Source organism: Anguilla anguilla, chromosome 3, assembly GCF_013347855.1.
Source record: "Anguilla anguilla isolate fAngAng1 chromosome 3, fAngAng1.pri, whole genome shotgun sequence".
Lineage (NCBI taxonomy): Eukaryota > Metazoa > Chordata > Actinopteri > Anguilliformes > Anguillidae > Anguilla > Anguilla anguilla.
This window is the reverse complement of record NC_049203.1, coordinates 13,944,624-13,965,955: the sequence shown is the minus strand read 5'-3', so window position 1 is coordinate 13,965,955 and position 21,332 is coordinate 13,944,624. Positions and strand designations below refer to the sequence as shown.

General features: G+C 39.6%; 3 protein-coding genes across 7 annotated transcripts; 1 reads left to right on the top strand and 2 right to left on the bottom strand.

Moving 5' to 3' along the window:
* The first annotated feature begins 6,292 nt into the window (after positions 1–6,292).
* On the top strand, positions 6,293–8,988 carry LOC118222566 (pituitary homeobox 1-like). The gene is made up of 3 exons (XM_035408245.1): positions 6,293–6,576; positions 7,652–7,854; positions 8,539–8,988. Exons 1-3 carry the CDS (start codon positions 6,417–6,419, stop codon positions 8,986–8,988), a joined length of 813 nt encoding a protein of 270 aa, XP_035264136.1. The 5' UTR covers positions 6,293–6,416.
* A 2,536-nt stretch (positions 8,989–11,524) lies between these two features.
* Positions 11,525–14,621, bottom strand: LOC118222567 (pterin-4-alpha-carbinolamine dehydratase 2-like). 2 transcript variants are annotated; one of them, XM_035408246.1, is made up of 4 exons: positions 14,437–14,621; positions 13,276–13,407; positions 12,104–12,184; positions 11,525–11,749 (listed from the first exon to the last, which is right to left on the bottom strand). In XM_035408246.1, exons 1-4 carry the CDS (start codon positions 14,533–14,535, stop codon positions 11,654–11,656), a joined length of 408 nt encoding a protein of 135 aa, XP_035264137.1. In that variant the 5' UTR covers positions 14,536–14,621; the 3' UTR covers positions 11,525–11,653. The 2 variants fall into 2 exon arrangements, with proteins under 2 accessions (XP_035264137.1, XP_035264138.1); XM_035408247.1 differs by having other exon boundaries at positions 13,276–13,429; positions 14,437–14,619.
* An 855-nt stretch (positions 14,622–15,476) lies between these two features.
* Positions 15,477–20,669, bottom strand: LOC118224152 (UPF0461 protein C5orf24 homolog). 4 transcript variants are annotated; one of them, XM_035411378.1, is made up of 3 exons: positions 20,405–20,669; positions 18,298–18,917; positions 15,477–17,269 (listed from the first exon to the last, which is right to left on the bottom strand). In XM_035411378.1, exons 2-3 carry the CDS (start codon positions 18,909–18,911, stop codon positions 17,194–17,196), a joined length of 690 nt encoding a protein of 229 aa, XP_035267269.1. In that variant the 5' UTR covers positions 18,912–18,917; positions 20,405–20,669; the 3' UTR covers positions 15,477–17,193. The 4 variants fall into 4 exon arrangements, with proteins under 4 accessions (XP_035267269.1, XP_035267268.1, XP_035267271.1 ...); XM_035411377.1 differs by lacking the exon at positions 20,405–20,669 and adding an exon at positions 19,968–20,353; XM_035411380.1 differs by lacking the exon at positions 20,405–20,669 and adding an exon at positions 19,920–19,942.
* Positions 20,670–21,332: the final 663 nt, after the last annotated feature.

Here is a 21,332-nt window from a genome sequence, read left to right as displayed (position 1 = left end):
TAATAATCATCATCATCATCATAATAATAGATTATATTTTACAGCACCTCTCATCCACTGAATGGCAATGTATAAAGTAACCAAGAAAAACAATACATAAGGAACAAAAGCTGCAATTAAGAGGTGAGTTTTGAGGTTTAAGTGCCAGGAGAACACTGGACTGTGGAGCTGTGGGGTAGTCCTTGAACAGAATCGCTGATGGTGCGATGGTGATGTCAGGTACAACCAGTCAGACCAGGTTTACGGTTTATTTCCTGAAAAATTATGGATCAAGGAAAGCATTACTGCGCTGCCTTTAAAGAGCGTGCTATACATGGACATTTGACCTGAATGTTTATATATGTGCACACCAGAACTCCCAGCTCTGTTTTCCTGAAATCTAAACTGAGTCTAGGAATTCATCATACTGTATTAACACACACAGCAATCCCTATTTTACAGAGATATTCTAATGGACACATTGCCATGTGTAAATATTAGAAGGTCTTTGCACATTTGTGAATTGAATTGTGATGTCATAATAGATGTGGGATTCTTAGTGTAGAGTGACAGAAAGTGACAGAAATGCACTGAGAGGTGAGACCCATCGCTCAAGTTTCAAGCCTCTCTCTCACACACACACACTCACACACACACACACACACACACAATTCACATACATGCATAGATACAAATACAGAACAGAAGTCAGTATTTGAATGAAGTCAGTCATTTGTGTAAGTACTGTGTACTTCTGGGAAAGACATGGTTAGCAAGTTGATCTCCACATGAAACAAATGTAAACATAATTTGCCTTTCCTTGGCTTGATAAGAAGTGTCATAAGAAAAACAACCTTTGCACCTGCGACAATCAAACTTCTATCTTTCTGAGGAAAGCAGCAAAAACAACAAGAGTAAACAAAGTGCATTTGCCAACAGTCACAATGCATTTGTACTATGGATCGAGGCTATTTGGCAGACACGTTCATGCCATTGACTGAGAACACAAAGGTGTTCGCACACCCTCCGGTTTGGCAGCTCTTGGGACTGCATTGTGCTTCCTGTCAAAGACGTACCAGACTGGGGTGAAAGAAGGGTCGTTTGCAGTCCAGGTGGACTGATATTTGTTTGTAAAGGGCCAATGAGGAGCATTCGACAGTTGAGCTTGGCTTCCCCGAAGAGGGCCGAGAGCTAGGAGATCCACCCAACGGATCCAGAACGTTGAGAGAGATGAACACAGACAGGTGCCTGCAGAAACTAGTTCATATAAATACCTTTAAAGTGAGTAGTTTGGACAATTTGGATAATTTCTGTCCAAACTGTGTGAATATTACCAGTGAATATAATGGTGTGATAATTTATCACATAATCTTGTGAGAACATACACATGTATACACACACATACTCAGGATGTAAGAAGAGATGTCTCACCATGCCAAACCCAATTTTGCTGGGTTAGTTTTTTTTTTTTTTTTTGGTTCTATAATTCAATGCATTTCTCAAACCACAGAATTACCCCCCCCACCCCCGGCCCCCCAGGCATGACAGCTCAGGGCGTGGTTCCATGGCAGGAACACAGAAACAGGGTGTGTTCCTTCTTCTGAAACAGAGCATGTCCTTCCTGTCAAAACACATCTGTGCAAAAGGAGTGGCCAGTTTCACCTTTAATCTCACGATCCTATACATCTTGTGTTCTCTTTCCCTCACTTCCCTCCTTCTCCCATTCTTTCTGTCTCTTTGTCTTACTTCAATCTTTCAATACCAAATGCTTTGATTGTATGATAAATTTGAAAGCACTGCCAAAGATGAATAATACTTTGAAATAACTTGCATTCAGATGTATCCTTTTTTTATTTTAACCGTTGCCATCTTTTAGTTTAGGTTGTAGATACTGACCTAATTCTGTCCTGAGCAGTAAGAGAAATACTCCAGTCATGCAGTGATGGTGTACTTCTGTCATGTCCAGATCCTTTATAGATACTGGTGAAATTCTTGCAGACTGCTCATAATTTTAAATCAGATATATCTATGTTCACCGATATTCATAACAAAATGTTTCCAAAATGTCTTTTGTTTATCATAATATGTCTTCAGTTGCGGTCTGCTGATTTCAACCCATATGGGACTCTCCTCATGGTGCCACACTGCATCAGATAATTATGAATAGATGGTGTCATACAACTCAAGAAGATTTTCAGTATATTGTCCTTTGGGCACTGATCAACTTCCTTTAATCCATACTGTACTTTAAAAAAGCCATGAAGCAGAGATATTGACTGTAGGATTCGCTAGGAACATTTTGTCCATTCTTCCAAACTTTAAACTCAACGTGGTCTTTACTGTTAATGTCTCCTGGGACACATAAACCTCACCAGCCTTATTCTTGTTGTGGTCTCCTAGTCTCTAGGTTTGTGTTTTCTCCTTGTATCGGAAGAATGCCGATACAGTGCTGTCTCTATGATGGGTTCACTTCCAATAGCTCCGAGACTTTGATGATGAAACTGACGCACTCGTGTGACCAAACTGTGTGCCGTGTGACTTGACCTTTGACCTCCTTCGCTGTGATGTGTGTGAATCTGGGCCAGTGTTTCCCTGAAGATTAGCAGTTTGTTCTCCCAGGGGAGGGATGTTCTAGCACCCAGAAGAGAAAATATAACCTTATAATAACATATAATTTTCTCATTATGATATAATGTGCCCTCATTGAGGATGAGTCACATTCTCAAGGCTAGGATTTCAAATGCTAGAAGAGTTAAGTGAAAGCAAAATCTAGTAAGTCTGTGAGAATTTGTGTGTGAGTTTACATGAGCATTTGTGATTGTGTGCATCCCTGAGTGCAAGAGTGTTTGTGCATGTCTATATTATTATTATTATTATTATTATTATTATTATTATTAATAATAATAATTTATTTAGTGATAAATATCATTTTATGTGTTTATAAATTATGAATGACCAAGAAAATGGTCCTAAAAGACACGTATGTGTATGTGTATGTGTACGTGTTAAGTTATATGTGGTTTGTGTAATTTGTGTTTGTATCTGTTTCTGTCATCTTTGTTCAGATATCCGTTTATTGAATGTGGTACAGGCATGACTGCAGCTAAATGATTCCCATCATAAAACCATAAGAAGAACAGTCCATTCGGCCCACCTAGACCCTATATAAAAGCATCTAGCACGGAGTAAAGCCTGGTCCTAAATGCTAAGAGTGTTTAAATTGAGGAGCAGGCCTGATGAGCTGTTCTATTCATTCATAGCTGAGTGGAAAAATCTTTCTTGTGTCTGTGCAAAATTGACATTTAACTTAACTTGTTCTGTTGGCAGAACTCTAAACCTAACCTAAAACAGTTGAATCTGCTTCATAAATCCCTTTTCAAAAATATAAAATGTCAATCAAAATCAGTCCCATTTGACTGACACCAAAGAGATTAGTGGTGGGTTTGGGGGGAAAAAGAAAGGCTCTAGAATTCTGAATGCACTTGTGCGATGCCCAGGTGTCAAATACACTTCTGTTGGTCCTACATGTCAAATGTTTTCTGCTGGGCTCACGTGTCAAATGCACCCTTGTTATGTCAGATCACTCTTTTCACAAATAACTTGGTGCATTTGTGGACCTAGAGTAAGTGCTGGGAGAATTCGCATCAGCTACAGAACATAAAATGTATACATATCTGGTGTATGCATGAGACTTGAGTTGCATGAGCACGAGTTGAATTGCACACACACACACACACACACACACCCACACTCATGCACACATGCACACACACATGCGCACATGCACACAGACACACACACAGTCCATCTGGTTCATTATCAAGTGAATGGACCAAGAGTACAACCAGAATGGACAGTACTGTGCATGTTTCTGATTGGAGGAGTAACTGTCCAATAAGAAACCCGAAGTACTGTGTGTAGTACATTCCACCATTAAAGGGGTGTGAATACCACACAATGAACAGATCACTGATCAAATGTGGATTTCTTTACTGTTACAGCAATGTCTTCACTGTAATTTTACTTTGTTCATGTTTTGCTTTTACTGTGTACCGTAACTCACAAACAAAATAAATCAGCCATGCCATCATTTCAATGCTCAGTTCCCTACAGCCTGTGGCTGCAAGATCTGCTGATTTATGTTTTTACTTTGAAATCCGCAAGAAATTCTGATTCAAAACACCAGGTGAACTGATCAATTAAGTACCGATAACAACAAAAAATTGTATTGTGTGCAAAACTTTACAATTAAGAAGAAGATTGGCTATGTTTAATTTGAAATTAAACATAGCTAAAGGAAATTAATTTCTACACTTACAAGCACATCTCATGCACAGCACTCTGCACATCATTAGTAATCAATCATTAAGGTTATTACGGTTTCACCAGGGCCAATGCAGATAACTGCTATTTATTATTTTGTGATGTTGAGACAACCACTTTGAATTCGAAGTTATATATTTCATTATCTTTAGATAACCACTTTGATAATATGAAAATCCTGACATAATTATCTTCTGATGCCAAGAAAAGAAACAGCATTAATATAATTTTACCACGACCTCAGTGAGCCACCATGCACCTTATATACCTACAAAGGTTTGGGGAGTAATCTCAGTTTCAGAGGGAGGAGCATCATGGGGTAATCTCATTTCAAAAGGAGGAGCTTCAGGAGATGATCTCATCTCAGAGGGAGGAGCTTCAGGGGATGATCTCATTTTAGAGGGAGGAGCATCATGGGATAATTTTACATCAAAGGGAGAAGCTTCAGGGGATGATCTTGTCTCAGAGGGTGTTTGGGGGTGATCTCATAAAAGAGGAAGGAGCTTCAGGCCAGAGCACTGGCCCAGTGACATGAGAATGTTTTTCAAACAGGGTTTCATTTTTATTACCATAGATGCTGAAAAGTAGTGTGTATAAGTATATAAGCAGTATGTACAGCAGTGTAAATAGAGACTGAAAAATAGTGGGTGGATAATAAATTTACATTTTAAGCAGAATGTTTAGGATGCCAATGGTTTGATATTTTTGACACTGGCCCTAGCACAAGCAGGTAAATTTCCTTTTTTTCCACAGGTGAATAAGAGCACTTTCCTCCAGTAAGGTGTGTACAGGTGTGTTTATATATTCAAAGCACAGCCACAGACATCCACTCAGGCATGTACATGTAGACAAATGTGTTGTTTTTAGCAGGAGGGCTGGATGAGTATAATTCTACTGTATGTTGTGGGAGATGAGACTGTAATCAAGCAAGCAAGAGGGGAAATGTTCTGACACAGAGAGACCAGCAGTCATTGTGAATTAGAGAGACTGACCACTGTAAAAAATACAATGAGACTGGTGGCTATTGTGACACAGAGACTGCTGCCTACTGTGACAGAGAGACCTGGCTACTATTGTGACAAAGGGAGACTGGTGGTTATTGTGACACAGAGAGACTGGTGGTTATTGTGACACAGAGAATTATGACCATTGTGACATAAAGAGTCTGTTGGCTATTCTGACACAGAGAGACTGGTGGTTATTATAACACAGAAAAAAGACTAGTAGTTGTTGTGACACAGGGCATACTAGTTTTCTTCAGGACTCCAACAGCACAGACTCAGTTGTCAATGAACATCAGCAGATTGAATTCACTAAACAAAAGCCAGCCTGTCTTTCATTCAATCATCTTTCTTCAACTTACAAATGAGTGCACTGGATTATTGTTGTTTTTTTTCTGTCACAGACGAGCTTGTTTTCTTGCCAAACACAGATTGACTAGTTTTTCTGAACCTGCTAAACTCAAGTCCAGGCTGAAGACAAATATCAGCTAATATTTTCTGGTCATGTCTAAACAAACTCCAACATTAAAAACACACAAGTGCCCTGTTGTAAGCCTATTATCCTGTGTGTTTTATTGCAAAATTTGACCCGAAATACCAGTCAGAAATTATCATTTCTGAACTGTTTATCAACAAAAAATATTTATTTATTTATTTATTTATTTATTTATTTATTTATTTATTTATTTATCAAATGCAATTTGTTCGTAGGTGCAGAGAACCGCATATGCACAAAGCTCCGCTGGCACATCGCGAGTCTTAAATATGTGTGTGTCCTCCTTGTTCTATAAACCTCCTGGGTATTAAATAAAGTTTTACCTTTCCGCTTAGACAATATAAAGAGTTATAAAGACTGTAGACTGCTGTGGGAGGGACCAATTTGGGGGAGTTAATGGGTGGATCCTTTTTTACGCTTGTCATTTCAATTCAAGAATATGGTTTATCTTCCGCGGAAGCGGAGTTCTCAGTTGCGTGTGAGAGCTAGATGTGTAAAAGTAGGTGACAGGTAGTGACTGCTTAGAGGCAGATTCTGCATAATTTTACCATAACATGGCAGAGGTTTGAAAGCAAAGCTATAAAAAGAGGCGAATTGGTGGCTTACTTTATTTAATTATGCTATTACAAAGATGTTCTTCCGAGGGTGGGATGGATTTGAACGGATCCCCAGTGAAATCGCCAAGTGACGATTCTACCTTTCACCTTGCACGAACTTCGAGCAGCATAGGTGAAACAGAGCATTCAAGCGGCGAGTCATCGGACACCGACATAACAGGTATAAAAACTATGCAGGATAAACATTTAGGCAACAATGGGATGGGAAATATTTACATTTTTTGATAGTAGCTACTTAAATTTCAGGATTCATCCTAAAAAGACACATGTATTCTACGGCAAAGCATAGAGAAATTAAAGCAAAACTCGCCTGGTGGCAGTGGTATATTATAGCCACACTTTCGTTCTATTTCAATGAACATTAGCTTATTAGCCTATAGAAAATAATATTTTCTAAGGCACGTGATTAAAATAATATCTGTATGCATCAGTAGGAAATTTTGATATTACTTTTGTTAAAACGCTCAATTAGTTTAATGTCGACTTGAAACTTGGTCAATTCAATGAAAAGCATATTTTGCGCTTTGGTTGAACCGATGCTGGAATTGTCAATAAGGTAAGCAGCTGTAATATTAATGGCTTTAGAAGCTTCATGGTATATTTCCTTTAGTTATTTTAGAGAAGCACGTAGTCAGGGTAATTTAGGCTGTACAAACTTACTTCATTCATTTTACATTTTACATACATATTTATATAGCTGGATATTTAGTGAATCAGCTGAGGTCTGATGTAGGCTACTTATTTAAGAGCACGGCAGCTGTATCCCATCTGGGAATCAAACCCACGACCTTTGCACTATCAGTCCTGTTTCCTTACCATTACAATCATTCCATTCAACAGATTTCATTTTCTATTCTGGACTTCATTCATAAAATAGGAAAGAAAAGACCCATAAGTAATAGACTTATTGAACGCATCAGATCTGCACTCTGCAATCACCTGAACATAGCCAATGGCACTCTTCAGTGTGTGTGTGTGCATGTGAGCTTGTGTGTGTGTTTTCTTCGTGCAATATATTTATCATATGTTATTCCATTGATATTTAATTTTAAATATACTAGATATGTTTTAAAAAAAATATTTTGTAAAGTAAAACAAAAGGAACACAAAACTAAGTAGAATTGTGTTTCAGTTGGAACTGGGCTGGAAGGTGGGGGGATGGTGGGTACAATATAGGGATGCTTATTTTTCTTAAACCTGTGAAATAAAAACATGTTGTGCATGTTCATCTGAAGAGAAGGAGCATGGCACGGAGCCCTTTGGAGGGGACGGGAGTGGAGACGATCCCAAAACAAAGAAACAGCGAAGACGGAGAACTCACTTCACTACCCAGCAGCTACAGGAGCTAGAGGGAACCTTTCAACAAAACCGCTACCCTGATATGAGCACCAGAGAAGAGATCGCCTTGTGGACCAATCTCACAGAAGCCAGGATTCGGGTAAGGAAACGATGGCCACTGCAGACATCTGTGCAGGTTATACAGTGAAACAATGAGGAAGGGTGTTTCTTCTGGTTTTAACCCTTTAACTACCCCACAATTTTTTCAACTAGTTTGCTTTTAAATTATAATATAATTATTATTATTATCATTATTATTAGTCATAGTTATATATTATCAGCAGGATCAAACACCATACATATTTATAAATGTAGCTCGATGTACACAACAGTTTTGAAAAATCAGATCAAAAGTATGTTTGCAATCATATATCGTTATATGTCTGTTTTCAATTAAAACTTAGTAAATTATTTTATTCTTTGACATTTTTTGTGAATAAATGTCTAATTCAACAGCCAGCTAAATGTGTCTTGCCTTTTCCAGGGCATTTCAAAAAAAGCTGTTACTCTTCTTTTTCTAATAAATGGTTTTATTAGTGTTGTTATTATTAGTTATCGTTTGTTATATTACTGGCATTTAGCATAAGTTCTTATTCAGAACAACTTACACAACTTTTTGTATTTTTACATAGAATCCATCTACGCAGGTGCATACTATAGCAATTCAGATATAGGTAACACGGCCAGTTCCTTACCCATTATACTACTCTGCTATCCAGGGTCCAGTGTATGATAGTCAGGCATGATTGGTAACTAAGCGTTACTGGCTCATGTCCCTTTGCAGGTGTGGTTTAAAAATCGCAGAGCTAAATGGAGGAAGACTGAGCGTAGCCAGGCAGAGATGTGTAAGAGCAGCTGCCTGCCCCAGCTTGGCGTCCTGGCACAGCCCTATGAGGACATATACCGGCCCTACGCCTACACCAGCTGGAACGGCAAGACCCTGCCGCCCACATCCCTCCCCTTCTACAACACCATGAGCCCACACCCGTCCCAAACCATGTTCCCCTCCCCCAGTGCCCTGTCTCCCATGAGCCTGTCCCCCTGCACGGGACACTCTGCTCTGCCCGCCATGTCCGCCACGCCCTCGTCGGGGCTGAGCAGCCTTGGCGGCTCGCCGCTCGGTTCGGCCATGTCTTCTCCCGCCGGCCCCGACGCCTCCACCGTCCCGCCATACGGCATTTACCGTGACGTCACGCGGGGCCTCCGCGCGGCGTTTACCGCGTCACTGCGCTGAGGCCGAACACTGAGCGCCTCCCTGATCTGCGTGCCTGTCAGTACCCCGGCAGGCCTTCTCAGCGTACTCTGGACAGAGGAGCACTTAAACAAACAGACCACGGTTCAGGTACTTTCAAATGGATTATGGGAGTTGAAAACTTGCATAATGCCACTTTGGACTGTGTTTGGAAAGCATTTTTAAACATCTTTCATCCCCCTATTTTTTATTTGTTGGTTTCTAAATTCTATAATGCAGGGTCTCATTTGCTGGCCCCATCCACTGTTACAACGTGATCCTTAAATTCGGGTGACCAGGCTAATGTACACATCACATCCACTGAAACAGGTCAAGGCAGCCGTTGCTTCTTTTCAGCTGGCAGTCCAGCAGAACTCAGGATGGCAGAATGAAAAGCTGAGGACAAGCAGATCACAGGCAGAGGGAGTGAGGGCCAAGAGAAGGCCGACTGCCAGTCCCCAATCAACAAGAGGAGTCCTTCCTCAGGGAGTCATGCCAGTTAGAATCGTCCCACCCTGGTCAATGCGGTGTGCACCACCTTGTTGGGCTGCCAGCCAATATTGACACTGTCACAGTAAAGGACACACTACAATGGTAAAATCAACACTTCTTTCGTTTGTATACATATGTAAGAATTTGTGTACCTTTGTTCAAATTTGCAGAGGTACCACATCCCTGTTTACTGAGAAAAGCATTTCATCAGAAATACTGTTTATATTCATCATTTAGAGTATACAGACTGCTTCGTTGTAAATTCAGCTGTTTCGCATGTACTGTTTCGATACCAATAAAAAGCTGAATCCAGTCAGCCTGTAGTACTCCAGACTAAAGGTGAAGACTGACAGATGAAGATGCATGTGTGAAAGTAACATCTGCATAAATTAGAGCAGATGTGGAACTTTAGTTCTGATGCACATTATGGATAAAACTTGAAAAGGCTTCTATCATAAGATAATGTGGCCTTGGCTTACTTACGGTGCTATGCAGTGGCTTCAGGTCAGGGGTGTCCTTTGTTTGATCACTAAAATTCAGAAAGGAACCTTTTCATTCTTCACACACTTCTCATTTATCTCAATTTCTGCCAAATTCGTATGTGAAGAAACAATTTATTTTTAGGCAATGTGCTCTTTTTGAACAGCATTTGCAGAACTTGGCACTGGAGCAACAGACTCCAGGGTACAGCAGGGCCAGAAATTATATTAAAACTAAAATCACCTCCTTTTTAATACCCTCTCTTGGGAAGCTGAAGTCATACCACAAGATATTAATAAAGCCTTACCCTTATGACTAAGAGCGTTTTATTCTTTGCTTAATACACCCCAGTCCACACACCTGAGCTTAAGGTGCCAGGGTGACTGATATGCACAGGTAGCTCTCTTTGCTACCTGTATCAACCTGGCTTGCCTGAGCAATGAGGTCTCAGGTGATTTCTGACAGATTGTCGCTCTCTAGCCTCATCATACAGATGTACAATAAAAAAACTTGCATATGTGTTCTGATAACACTTGTGTTTATGTGTATTGACAGCTGTCAGAAATCAGCGCAAGTTTATGTACATATACCTATTGGGGGGGCAGCTATTTATATATTTTTAGCCCCATTTACCAGTGTAAAGGTGTGAACAAAAATGGAAACAATAGTGTCCCAACAGAGAAGGGTTCTGGTGGTCCCAGAATGGTGCGGGGGGCATTTTCCAGGCCTGGTTTGGCTGCACTCAGACCCTAAGAAAAGGTCAGAGGTGAATATAAATCCTTATTAAATGGCACTGCATGATTGTCTTCACTCATTGTCTGGTTCACTCCTGTACTTGAGCACAGTAAAAATCTCTAAAATACACCTGCAGACTGCAGCTGTAGCTGGTGCTTATACAAATGTCAGATTAAGATATGATTGAGTTAATTAAGTTATTAAGCGCAGATGTTTGCACAAAATCCTGAAATGGATCGGCCCTAGTTGTGTACCGGAGCTGTATGTACTGTAACTATATGTGTGTACTGTATTTGTACTGTAGACAAGGGGTGTGAACTGTTTAGCCAATCAATATCTTAAGTACAAATCTCCAAAGTGCTAAAACATACCAAAATCCTGCAGACACTGTGTACCTTCAAAGACTGTCCCATACCCCTGATCTACAGATACGCATTAAAACATGAGCTTTAGAAATGGTGGGCACTCTGCCAGCATGCCTAAGGTGTGGCCCTCTGAATAATATGCTTGTGGTTTTGGTCAGCAGGGCGGACCATAATCACAAGCACATAAGCAAGACAAATTCATGATACATTTCTGCCAGAACAAGAGTCAACAAAAACTCACTGTGACTCACTGAGTCAGTCCCACAAGTGTTCATGATTGGATGTGTTCCCACAGCACAATAACACAGACAGCCTCTAACCCTCACTATATGTGTATTATCTGACAATCTGTGCATGCTGCGGATTACTTATACTTAGTGTAAATACTATCTTATAAAAGCACACTTATTTGTGTTGAATATATATTTTCTGATTTAAAACATGCAGTTTATAAAATGATGCTTCAGTTATGATTCTCAGAGATTTTAAATTTTCATATTTTTCATTGCATAATTTTCTGATATATACAGCAGCTTATACAGCAAAACTTAGGAAGAAAAAAAAACAAATGTAAATATAAAGCCACTCAGTCAAATCTACATGGTCAGGGCCACACGGTCAATAAACTTGGCCAGTTTGATGTCTCTTTTTGACAATCCTCCGCAGTCATGCGTTATCAAGGTTATTTGAACCTGAAAAGGACAAAAGGAATCTGAATTAACAACTGAATTTTGAGGCAGCAGAAAAATCATGGCACTCCATGCACGTCACAGTGACACCTAGTGACAAAAATTAAAATAACAATTTTTAAAAAGGTTTCACCACCTAAATAATCCTGCATCTCTTTTGTTAAACTACGCCATTTTCTCACAACAATGCCTGCAAGATGACGCGAAGGGCTGACATCGTGGAATTAAAAGATTAAGAAGAAAAGCACTAACATCATTTCAACATTTCAACAATGGTAACATCACATCATGTGATAAAATTTAATTGCTCACTTCAGAATTTTAGAATAAGAGCACATGTACTATTTGTGTTATTACCTTGTTGTAAACATTAAACCACTCAGGATGGTGGTTCATCTTCTCTGCTTGCAAAGCTACTCGGGACATGAAGCCAAAAGCCTTCAAAGAAAAAAGAAAAAACCCTTCAGACCAGAGACGCAACCCCAAACAAAGAGCCATGCTTCCCCTGCAGAAAACAACGATCACTCTGAGGGGGGAGGGGGCATTTACATTTCACTCAGTTTGCATAATTAATTACCCAACTCATTCACCTGATTGGACATTTTGCTGCATTTATTGGTTTGTGTAACATTTTTGTAAACTATTGACAACTGCGTAATTGAGCCAGGGTACTCAGTGAAAGCAAAATCCTGCACACACACCAGCCCTTCAGGAATTCCACACACCTACTGGAAAAAACAACTCTCAAGGACCCAATGCATTTAGCTCACAAGCTACAAAACCGCTTAATTGCACTCATTAAGCATCATTTAAAACATTAGATGCATTACAAAGAGGCAGTGTAAATGAAATGTGTCCTTCACTTCTCATTTAATAAAATGACTAATTTGTTTCCTGCTTGCCCTGAGACACAAAGACTCAGGGATGGAATAGAATAGCTTTATTTTTTTTTTTTTACAAGAGAGAACTTCAGGATTGCCTCTCCTTCCCGTAATTTATATATTTACTGTAGATGGATCACACATGCAATGATTGCTCCATGACATCATGCATGAGCTCTTGCTAAAAACCGGTATTTGTGAAATGTCATACTCAGTTCTAGCAGAGCAGTAATGGTGGCTCGATTAGAATGGAGTAATGTACCTATGCCCCAGGTACCAGAGCTCAACTGACACAGTGATGTAACAACAGCTTTTCCAGAGCCCAGCTGATACAGTGACAGAAAAATGGCCCCATCAGAACTGAGCTGAAAGTGATGTAACAATGGCCCTATTCGCAAGCAATTTGAATTGCAGTATATCAGATTTATTCAAGCTACGGTTATCGAAATAAGGTGTTTACACGAGTCATGTCATTAATATATGAATATTCATATTAACATTGGAATATTAGTTTGCATGTAAATGCAGCCCTTTTCCCTTTCCGAAAAGAGCTGTTGTAGTTTTGTGTTATTTGCCATTATTTGGCTGAAGCTTGGGCACGTGAGAAGTGTTTTGACTACAGCAGCAGATTGTGGGTGTGCGGCTCACCTGGTTGAAGGTTTTGAAGTCCAGCTCCTTATAGATGGCATCCCGCCCCTCCACCAGCACCCAACCTGTTGCCTTCAGTTCCATCAACAGCCCCTCCCTCTCTGCAGGAGTCAGCCAATGGGAGTCTGATGCCTGATTGCATAAAATACATTTCCTTTTAACACAAACAGAGATGATAAACACATTATTGTTTAGGTTACTTCAGCATCTGATTACTATTAAAATGTAACATCTTGTCAAGCCCTGCTTGAACTGTTGGAGGAATGTGAATTCAGTGACATATGTGATGTATCTCACCATAGTTTTCCCAGTTAAATGACTAGCTAACTAAACCTAGCTAAAGGCCGGGGTCTTCATAACAAGCCAATGGGACAACTGGGTTTTTGATCCAGCTGTATAGTTTAAACTCCATCATCAGTCGTCTAAACTTCTAGCAGGCGACCCAAGAAGTTTTTTGCCACAAAATACCAGACATAATTAGCTGGCTGCTGGGTAGCCATCACTAGCAACTATTAGCAACATATTCTGAGTTTTATGATCATCTCTATTAACATTTTTACAAGCTTTCACAATCACTGAACTAGGGAGCAACAGACATGGTTGTCTGTCTGTACTACTTTTAGTTACTAAAATGATGGTAATGGTCCTTCGTTGAAATGCCCTCAATTCCACACAAACAGCTGCTGGGGAACCATTACAGATGATGACAGGCGACGGTTTCCCAGGATTTTCAAGGACTATATTAAATCATATCACATATTTAAAAGGGCTAGGTTCTAATTAACAAAATATGAGCAAATGTCTATGTCGTGGCATAAGGGTCAGTCACTGCTTTGCATGGATTTGGGGATAAAGTACTGCACAACTAGTACGCACATCCTCGCAGTCTTTTTATGCACACATGGATGCGGCTCCGGTTATTGTGTTGGAGAACCTCGCGTTAGATAAATAAATCCATAAAATGTTAGTATGTTAATCTACGCAAATGTGCACATGACCAAAATAAAGCTTTGAAAAAAAAGGAAAATAATCTAAAAATCCGGAATACTAGCGAACGATACGGATATTAACTGGCTCCTGTACCAGTTTCTACCCAATTAACCTTAATGACAACTGGTGCTTTTGTAAAAACATGGACAAAAACGGTAACAAAGTTCTCACCATTTTTGACGAACGTCGGGTAAGCAGTATGTTGCAAAGTTTAGAAAGAGGAAACTGTGCTCTGCTGTTGGCCCTAGGTGTAAACATTAACCACAACATAACCCAGCTCAGAATAGCGCAACGACACTAACTATCACGTAACAACTGTATAGCAGTCGTGTGCGCGAATTTAGTAGATCGTGCATCAGGACCCTTTAGGCTGCCTTTTATATTGCCTGTAGGAGAAATTGAAGTCTCAGCCGTTTGGTTTTCTTGCCGAATAATGCATCGGCCTATAATATAATGGCACTTCCCAGTGATTGTTACCAATTCTGTAAATGACCTTTTGAAACCACTGCCCAGTCCTTTGAAGGGAGATGAATGTGCTCGCAATGAATGCTGTTTGTCCCGGTCTGTCCCTACGGAAAATCCACCCTGCCCTCTCAGTGGCATGTAAGATAGCAAGTAGCCTAAGAGGTGATTGTGATAGTTGTTGTAGATTAATAAATGGACTACGTCACTGGGGCAATCATAAATCGAACGGGAGACTAGCATTGTACATTAAATACCGCAATGCAACATTAATGCGACATCCTGGAGCTAAACAATAATTCCTTGAACTTTAACAGAACTTCTGAGGTGGTTGGAACTGGGCTACCGATATTGCATGGACATCCATTAAATATACTGATTGGCCTAGTTTACGTACGAAATATCAGTTGTACATTTCAATGTGTTTCTTTCATTTGGAAGCTGGTCAAAGGATAAGGTTTGTTGTTTAAAAGCAGTCTATAAGTCTTAGATCACGAAAGACAGACTGAATTGGGTCACACGACATCCGTCTCCATTTTCTTGTAGGACTATCTCTGACTATTCATTAACTCTCTCTTTGCAGTCTATTACTCGGTTTACCAGTTACCTTACACGACACTACTCAACACATTATTTAATGTAACAAAGTTAGCTTACTTGTGCTCTTTCTATATTTATGCATGGTGAGTACCATGAGTCCTTCAATGATTGTGATCCGGATAATAACTTTTCAAACAGAGAAACCACAGTCTATATGTCCATGTAAAGTTTATTACACAACTTCTCTACACATTTTACAGTCATGCACAAAAAAAGAAACAAAAAAATATTTTTAAATGTGAACTGTGTTATTAGACCATTGCGATGACCGGGCCTCATTTCAAACTACATCCCATCAGTGACACAAAGAGTGAGTTAAATGTTCAGGCTACGTGTCTGTTCAGGAAAGACAAAACATAAATGGAAGAAAGGAACTGAAACTGGTGGTGCACAGTGGCTACTGCAAGGATTGTTACAAATATGAAAAAAGGACATTGTTCAAACATTTAAAAAGTACATAGTCTTGCAAATATCATCACATAATTTTCACAGCATGACTTCCAATGTTTCTGCAGAAACATTACTTTCAACTCACTGCCAATAAAATCAATTTAAGCTCTGCCCACATGCACTGACGCTTATTTATGCTTCAGTTTTGTGTGTTGAAACATGGGATTAGATTCTTTATTACCAACTGTAAAAAAATGTTTTGAAATGTTACTGACTGTCAACAGGCCGTCCCTGACCAGCTGTGTACACCACATTGTAACACCACAAAAGAGCCTACCTTCCTAAAAGTGAAAGTATAGCAGGAATGTCTACTTTTTTGGCTATTGTGTATTTAACCCCAGGTGTAAATGTTAAATGTTATGTAGATTATTACAACTTGTACCTACTTCTGTAAACTCATATACCTTTTACAAAACATATGATTATCAATATACTATATATGTGATAAGCAGTTATACCTTTGTGAATGACAAAGCATAACTGGTTTTATAAGATATTGACAAATGGTTAATGTCCACACTGCTAACAACAGAACAGTAGGTGTTCAGTATCATCAGTTAAGGAAGAAACACAGAAATAAATCAAATTAAAATATAGCAGTTTGTAGTTCATAATGTCAGGCTGAAGACAGAGTCCATCCTTCTTTAAGATTGCTGACAAATATTAATAAAAATATATATGCGTATATGCATTCTGTATGTATCAAGAATGACACTGCTAATTACAAGCACAGAAAAGGCAGCTCAACAGAAAAGCAAAAATAAGATGGACACTACTTTTCCACATCACAGGGGTTCATGTCAATGATTCCATGTCAGAATTTTTAAAAGCTCAAGATGACTAAAAACTGTACAGGTGCCTTAAACGTTTTTAACAATACTGTGTGGATTAATTATATAAATAAGAAGAAATGCTCAAGATCACAGAAAAAAAAAAAGATTTGTTAACCCTTTAAGAAAAGTAATGTACTGTGTGAGCTAAAGGGTTTGTCCAGCTATTTCGACAACCCTCTCCTGACCACCATGCGTAGAACAGCAAGGCATGGGAAAGGGAGGTAAGACCGGATTCTTTGGTTGAGAGCCAACTACACTGTGAAAACTAGACGTTCACAGATTACTGGTGTTAAATTTTCAATGAGGATTTTTTAAAATGATCTCATTCTACAGTGTTTATCATTCACAAATCTGTTAACCCTTTACAAAGACGAAACAAAACAACAAATAAGAAAGATTGTTAAAAGAGTTCTTTGAGGCGAAAGCCCATATTAATGTACAAAGCTTTCAACAATAAGAATATTTGCTTGAAAGACAAGAAAAGAAATAATGTACACCAGACAGAATATTGCACTCAAAAGTGATGCCACAGGACTGTAGGCGCAAGAAAACTGGACCATTAACAGTGAAATAATGTGAGTATTCAGATGACTGTATTTTTCAGTAATGATTTAAAAACATTACAAAAGCACCGCTCTTCTCCAAGGGCATCATTACTCCTGAGGGAGAAACAGTGGTTTTATTCTAGTGCAGAACACACAGGTAACAAAGGGTTAAAATATGAACAACACATTTAATTACTTTTATTCACACAAACACACGCGCTCACACACACACAGATTAGCACATTACATCATTATGTTATTAGTGACAAAACCCTTTTGTGAAATGGGTTTTATCTCAGGACCCCACCCCCCCACCCCCCCAAAAAAAGAAAATGTCTTTTCTAGAATAATATTAGACGTGTTCCAATTTGTGATCCAATGCAAACTCACTTCCAATTTGGTCATTCACTAACACCTGAAGTGACAGAATTGATTCAAAAGCATGAAATAAGAAGTAGTTTTAGATATGTCAAATGTGTACGTTTTCTCTATTCTTTTCCCATAGTTAGAAGCTTCTATGATCTCATATATAGAGCATAACACATGTGATCACCATTTCACTCCACAGAGTAATGTCTCCTCATTTAAGAAGTCAGTTATGGTATTTATTTTATATAGCTGTGCTACATTTTCCTTAAAAAAAAAAAACATATATATAATATATATATATATATCAACTGTAAAACTTAAAATATACTCAGGTATTTTTGTCTCATACAATTCCTGGAGCTGAATTTCAACAATGTGTATCTGCCTATCCTAAAATATAGTTGTGGGGAAAATACCTTTTTTTTAAATTAAGGGACTAAGTTTGCGATTATTAAATTAGGGTGTTAAATAAACCAATAGGAACATAGAGCTTTCCAATGAAATTATAATGTGAATAAGTATAGTATATTATTCGTAAGTCCTGTGGCAACATGTTTTAATGCAAAAACAATGACTATAGATTTTATTTCTACTTTATAGCTACATGTTTCAGGTAAAACATGACTGACTGAGGCAGACACACGGTTGATGTACATGCCAATCAAAAGATAGCCCCTCCCTTTCTGATCAGGAGTTAGTAACGTAAGATGCCCCCACACTCAGAGCAGGTTGCACACAGCCATGCTCTCAGCCAATAGGAAAGTAGTATTTACTGGTTGGGGTCCTTCTCCTCGGGGGCTGCGGCCTCACAGGGCCCCATTTTCGGTACGGCGGTGTAGGGGAAGGCCGCCCCGCTGCAGGTGCCGAAGCCCAGTTTATTGAGGCGCGAGAGGTTCTTGATGCTGCCAGGGGGTCTTCCGGGGCTCACCTTGTATCCCGCCGCCTTGGTGGTGCCCAGGGGCCTCCCGGGGCTGGTTTTGAAGCCTGCCGCTTTGGTAGTCCCAAGTGGCCGGCCTGTGCTGGTTCTGTAGCCCGCCAACTTGGTGGTCCCTGCGGGCCGGCCCCTCCTCCCTGATCGCCCCGGAACTTTCTTTTTCTTGGAGTCCTCTGGCTGCTCAGGGTTCTTGCCCACGACAGACTGGGGGTGCAGCTCGCTGCGGGAATCTTGCCTCTGGCATGACATGGATTTAAGGGGGTTCTGCGGTAGTGGGGGCAGTGGTGGGAGGGAAAGCTGAAGGGGGGGAGGTGGGGCAGGAGGAGGGTAGAACTTGTTGGACTGTGAGGTGCACAGGTCATAGTGGCTGCTGGCATGGTGCGCACTGTCTTCACCCAAGCAGGAGGCTCTGCCGCTCATACAGTAATCGCTGCTGCCCACCCCACGCATCATTTTACTCTGGTAAAGACAAACAAACAAACACATAAATAAATAACACAGACGTCTTTATGTCGAGATTGCCTCAGGCCCGATCTTTAACGCACGTGCACAAGAAGGGCCAGAGAAAAGTGGGTCAGTGGAAAACCAGCGCCCAGGCTCACACCTGAGGCTCACACCTGAGTAAAGCTCTGGAGCTCTAGAATAACCATTAGCTCAGGTATCTATCTTGCACTGCATAAATGCCTTATCTTACCTGTGCTTCAATACCTGTGGTCCATGTTATTAATTTGTATTATTTAATTTAAAAAAAATGAATACAAACAATGCACGTGTAAGTTGTTTTTTTTTACTTTTGGCTTATCAGTTGTCCTGATTAGTAGGCTGTGCATCAAAGAATGTATGATGCTGTAGTTTTACTGTTAAATAGTAGCCTATGCACTAATTTAACAAAACACATTTATGGAATTCGGTGTAGGCCAACGTCAAATGCAATTCAAGCAAACCCACATTAGCCAGCTGAAATAATCACGCCTATTCATATGGCGACGTTACCTTATGTCGCTGCAAACTGTACCTGCGGCACAATTTTAAGGACAATGAGCACACATATTCAAAAGATTTGGATTTAAAAAACCGCGTTATCTAACGCATGACAGTCGTTTAAAACACAGGCCACATACAGTACATTATGTACAGACACTGTAACGCCAGCTAACGACTCGCTAGCTAAACATGTTATTTTACTTTTCTCACTGCGCATAAAATAGGCTACATTATCGGCCTGCGCCTATACGCTAGACTCAATGCGTATTATTCTAAAATTAAGCGAATACACGTCTTATCATTAGCAAAATGGCCTACACTCTGCAATAAACTGAAAGTGTAAACAAAAAAGGCTTCTGGTTTCGTCATAGCTAGCACTAAGCTACATTAGGAAAATGAAATGAGCCGATGCGAGAACTATCCTCATTTGGAAATAAGCTATGCTGGCAATAAAGAACAACTGCTGTACGCACAAACCTTGCATTAAGTAGGCTACACCATCCATAAAGGAATAAATGACCATACCTCGATTGTCTGTGGATCATGGAATGCAAAGGGTTAAACATAAAAACGATATATCTTCCATCCTTTAAATTCTACAGCAGATTCATTGTTCTTGATTAGAGCAGCAAGCGGTTCGCCAGAAAATTGTGTAACGTGTCTAAAGAAAACCAGAGCAATCGAGCCACTGACTAGATTTTTATGTTTGTGCTTTTTTCCCCGAACCAGAGGGCTTTAGATGAGAAAGGCAGCCATTTCCATTAAAAATTAATAAAACGGCAGGAAAGCGGCAGCGAATACTGCGCATGCGCACCCTACCAGCTGGGAATTGCGGCAGCACCAAGATCAAATAAACGCTGAAATTTTAATCAGCTTCGTGCGGCTCCTTCAGCTCTCGGCGCTCGCACCACAAACAGAAAGCGAGTAAATGAACAATAAACTAAAGCTGCAACATTTATAACCTGATTTTATGGCACCATAACTGCTGGATTTTCCTAAAACCGAAGGTGGGATCCCGTGATAACTCCAGTCGTCCGGACACATTCATTTGCAATGCAACGGAGACAATGCTACATTTAACATTGCGTAAAATCAGTGCTGACGTCAGTGCAACTAAACAGTAAATTTACTAGATTTTCCGGTGTATTTCGTTGGTAGTTTGTCGTGAGAGTATAACCTGGAAAACTACCAGCCCTGGAAAATGTGGCGTGCCCAATGTATTTTTTCTGTGTCACTAAACTGCGGTTTGTTTTAGCTGGAGAGCTGAAATCCGAAATGACACACCCAGCTATAATTAAAAAATCTTCAGTATGGGAATACACTTTCCATCAAAAACCTTAATTAATTTCAAAATGGTGCCAGAAAGCTAATACGATTGCTAAATAATTTAAGATTGATTGATTTTTAATTTTAAAAGATAAAGATTTATCCAATAAAAACAACTTAAATTCAATTTTTAGATGAATTTGCATGTGCATATTTACGATTCTTCTCAACATTTTAATGACTGGTCTGGGTTTTATGCAATTTGTATGGCACATCAGGGCCTGTATTCATAAAACTTTGAGTCATACTGCTCATCTAGAATCAGGTTTCCTAACCTTATCTGAATAAAAAGGCAAAAGTGAACAGCACTCTTACTCTGAAATGTTATGAATATGGGCCTTGAAGCCTATACATCTCTAAAGATAATTGAAATTAGTTATTTTATATAACACTGTAAATTACTGACATAATTAGACCCTTGTGGAGACAGGAATTATTGTTTACATTTGTTCCTGTTGATATGGGAAACTCACATCCCAGATGATTTACAGTGCAATTATTTGGGCTCAAGTTATTTCCAATGTAGGTTTGTTTTTAAATGGTAAAACTACATTTAACAATGCA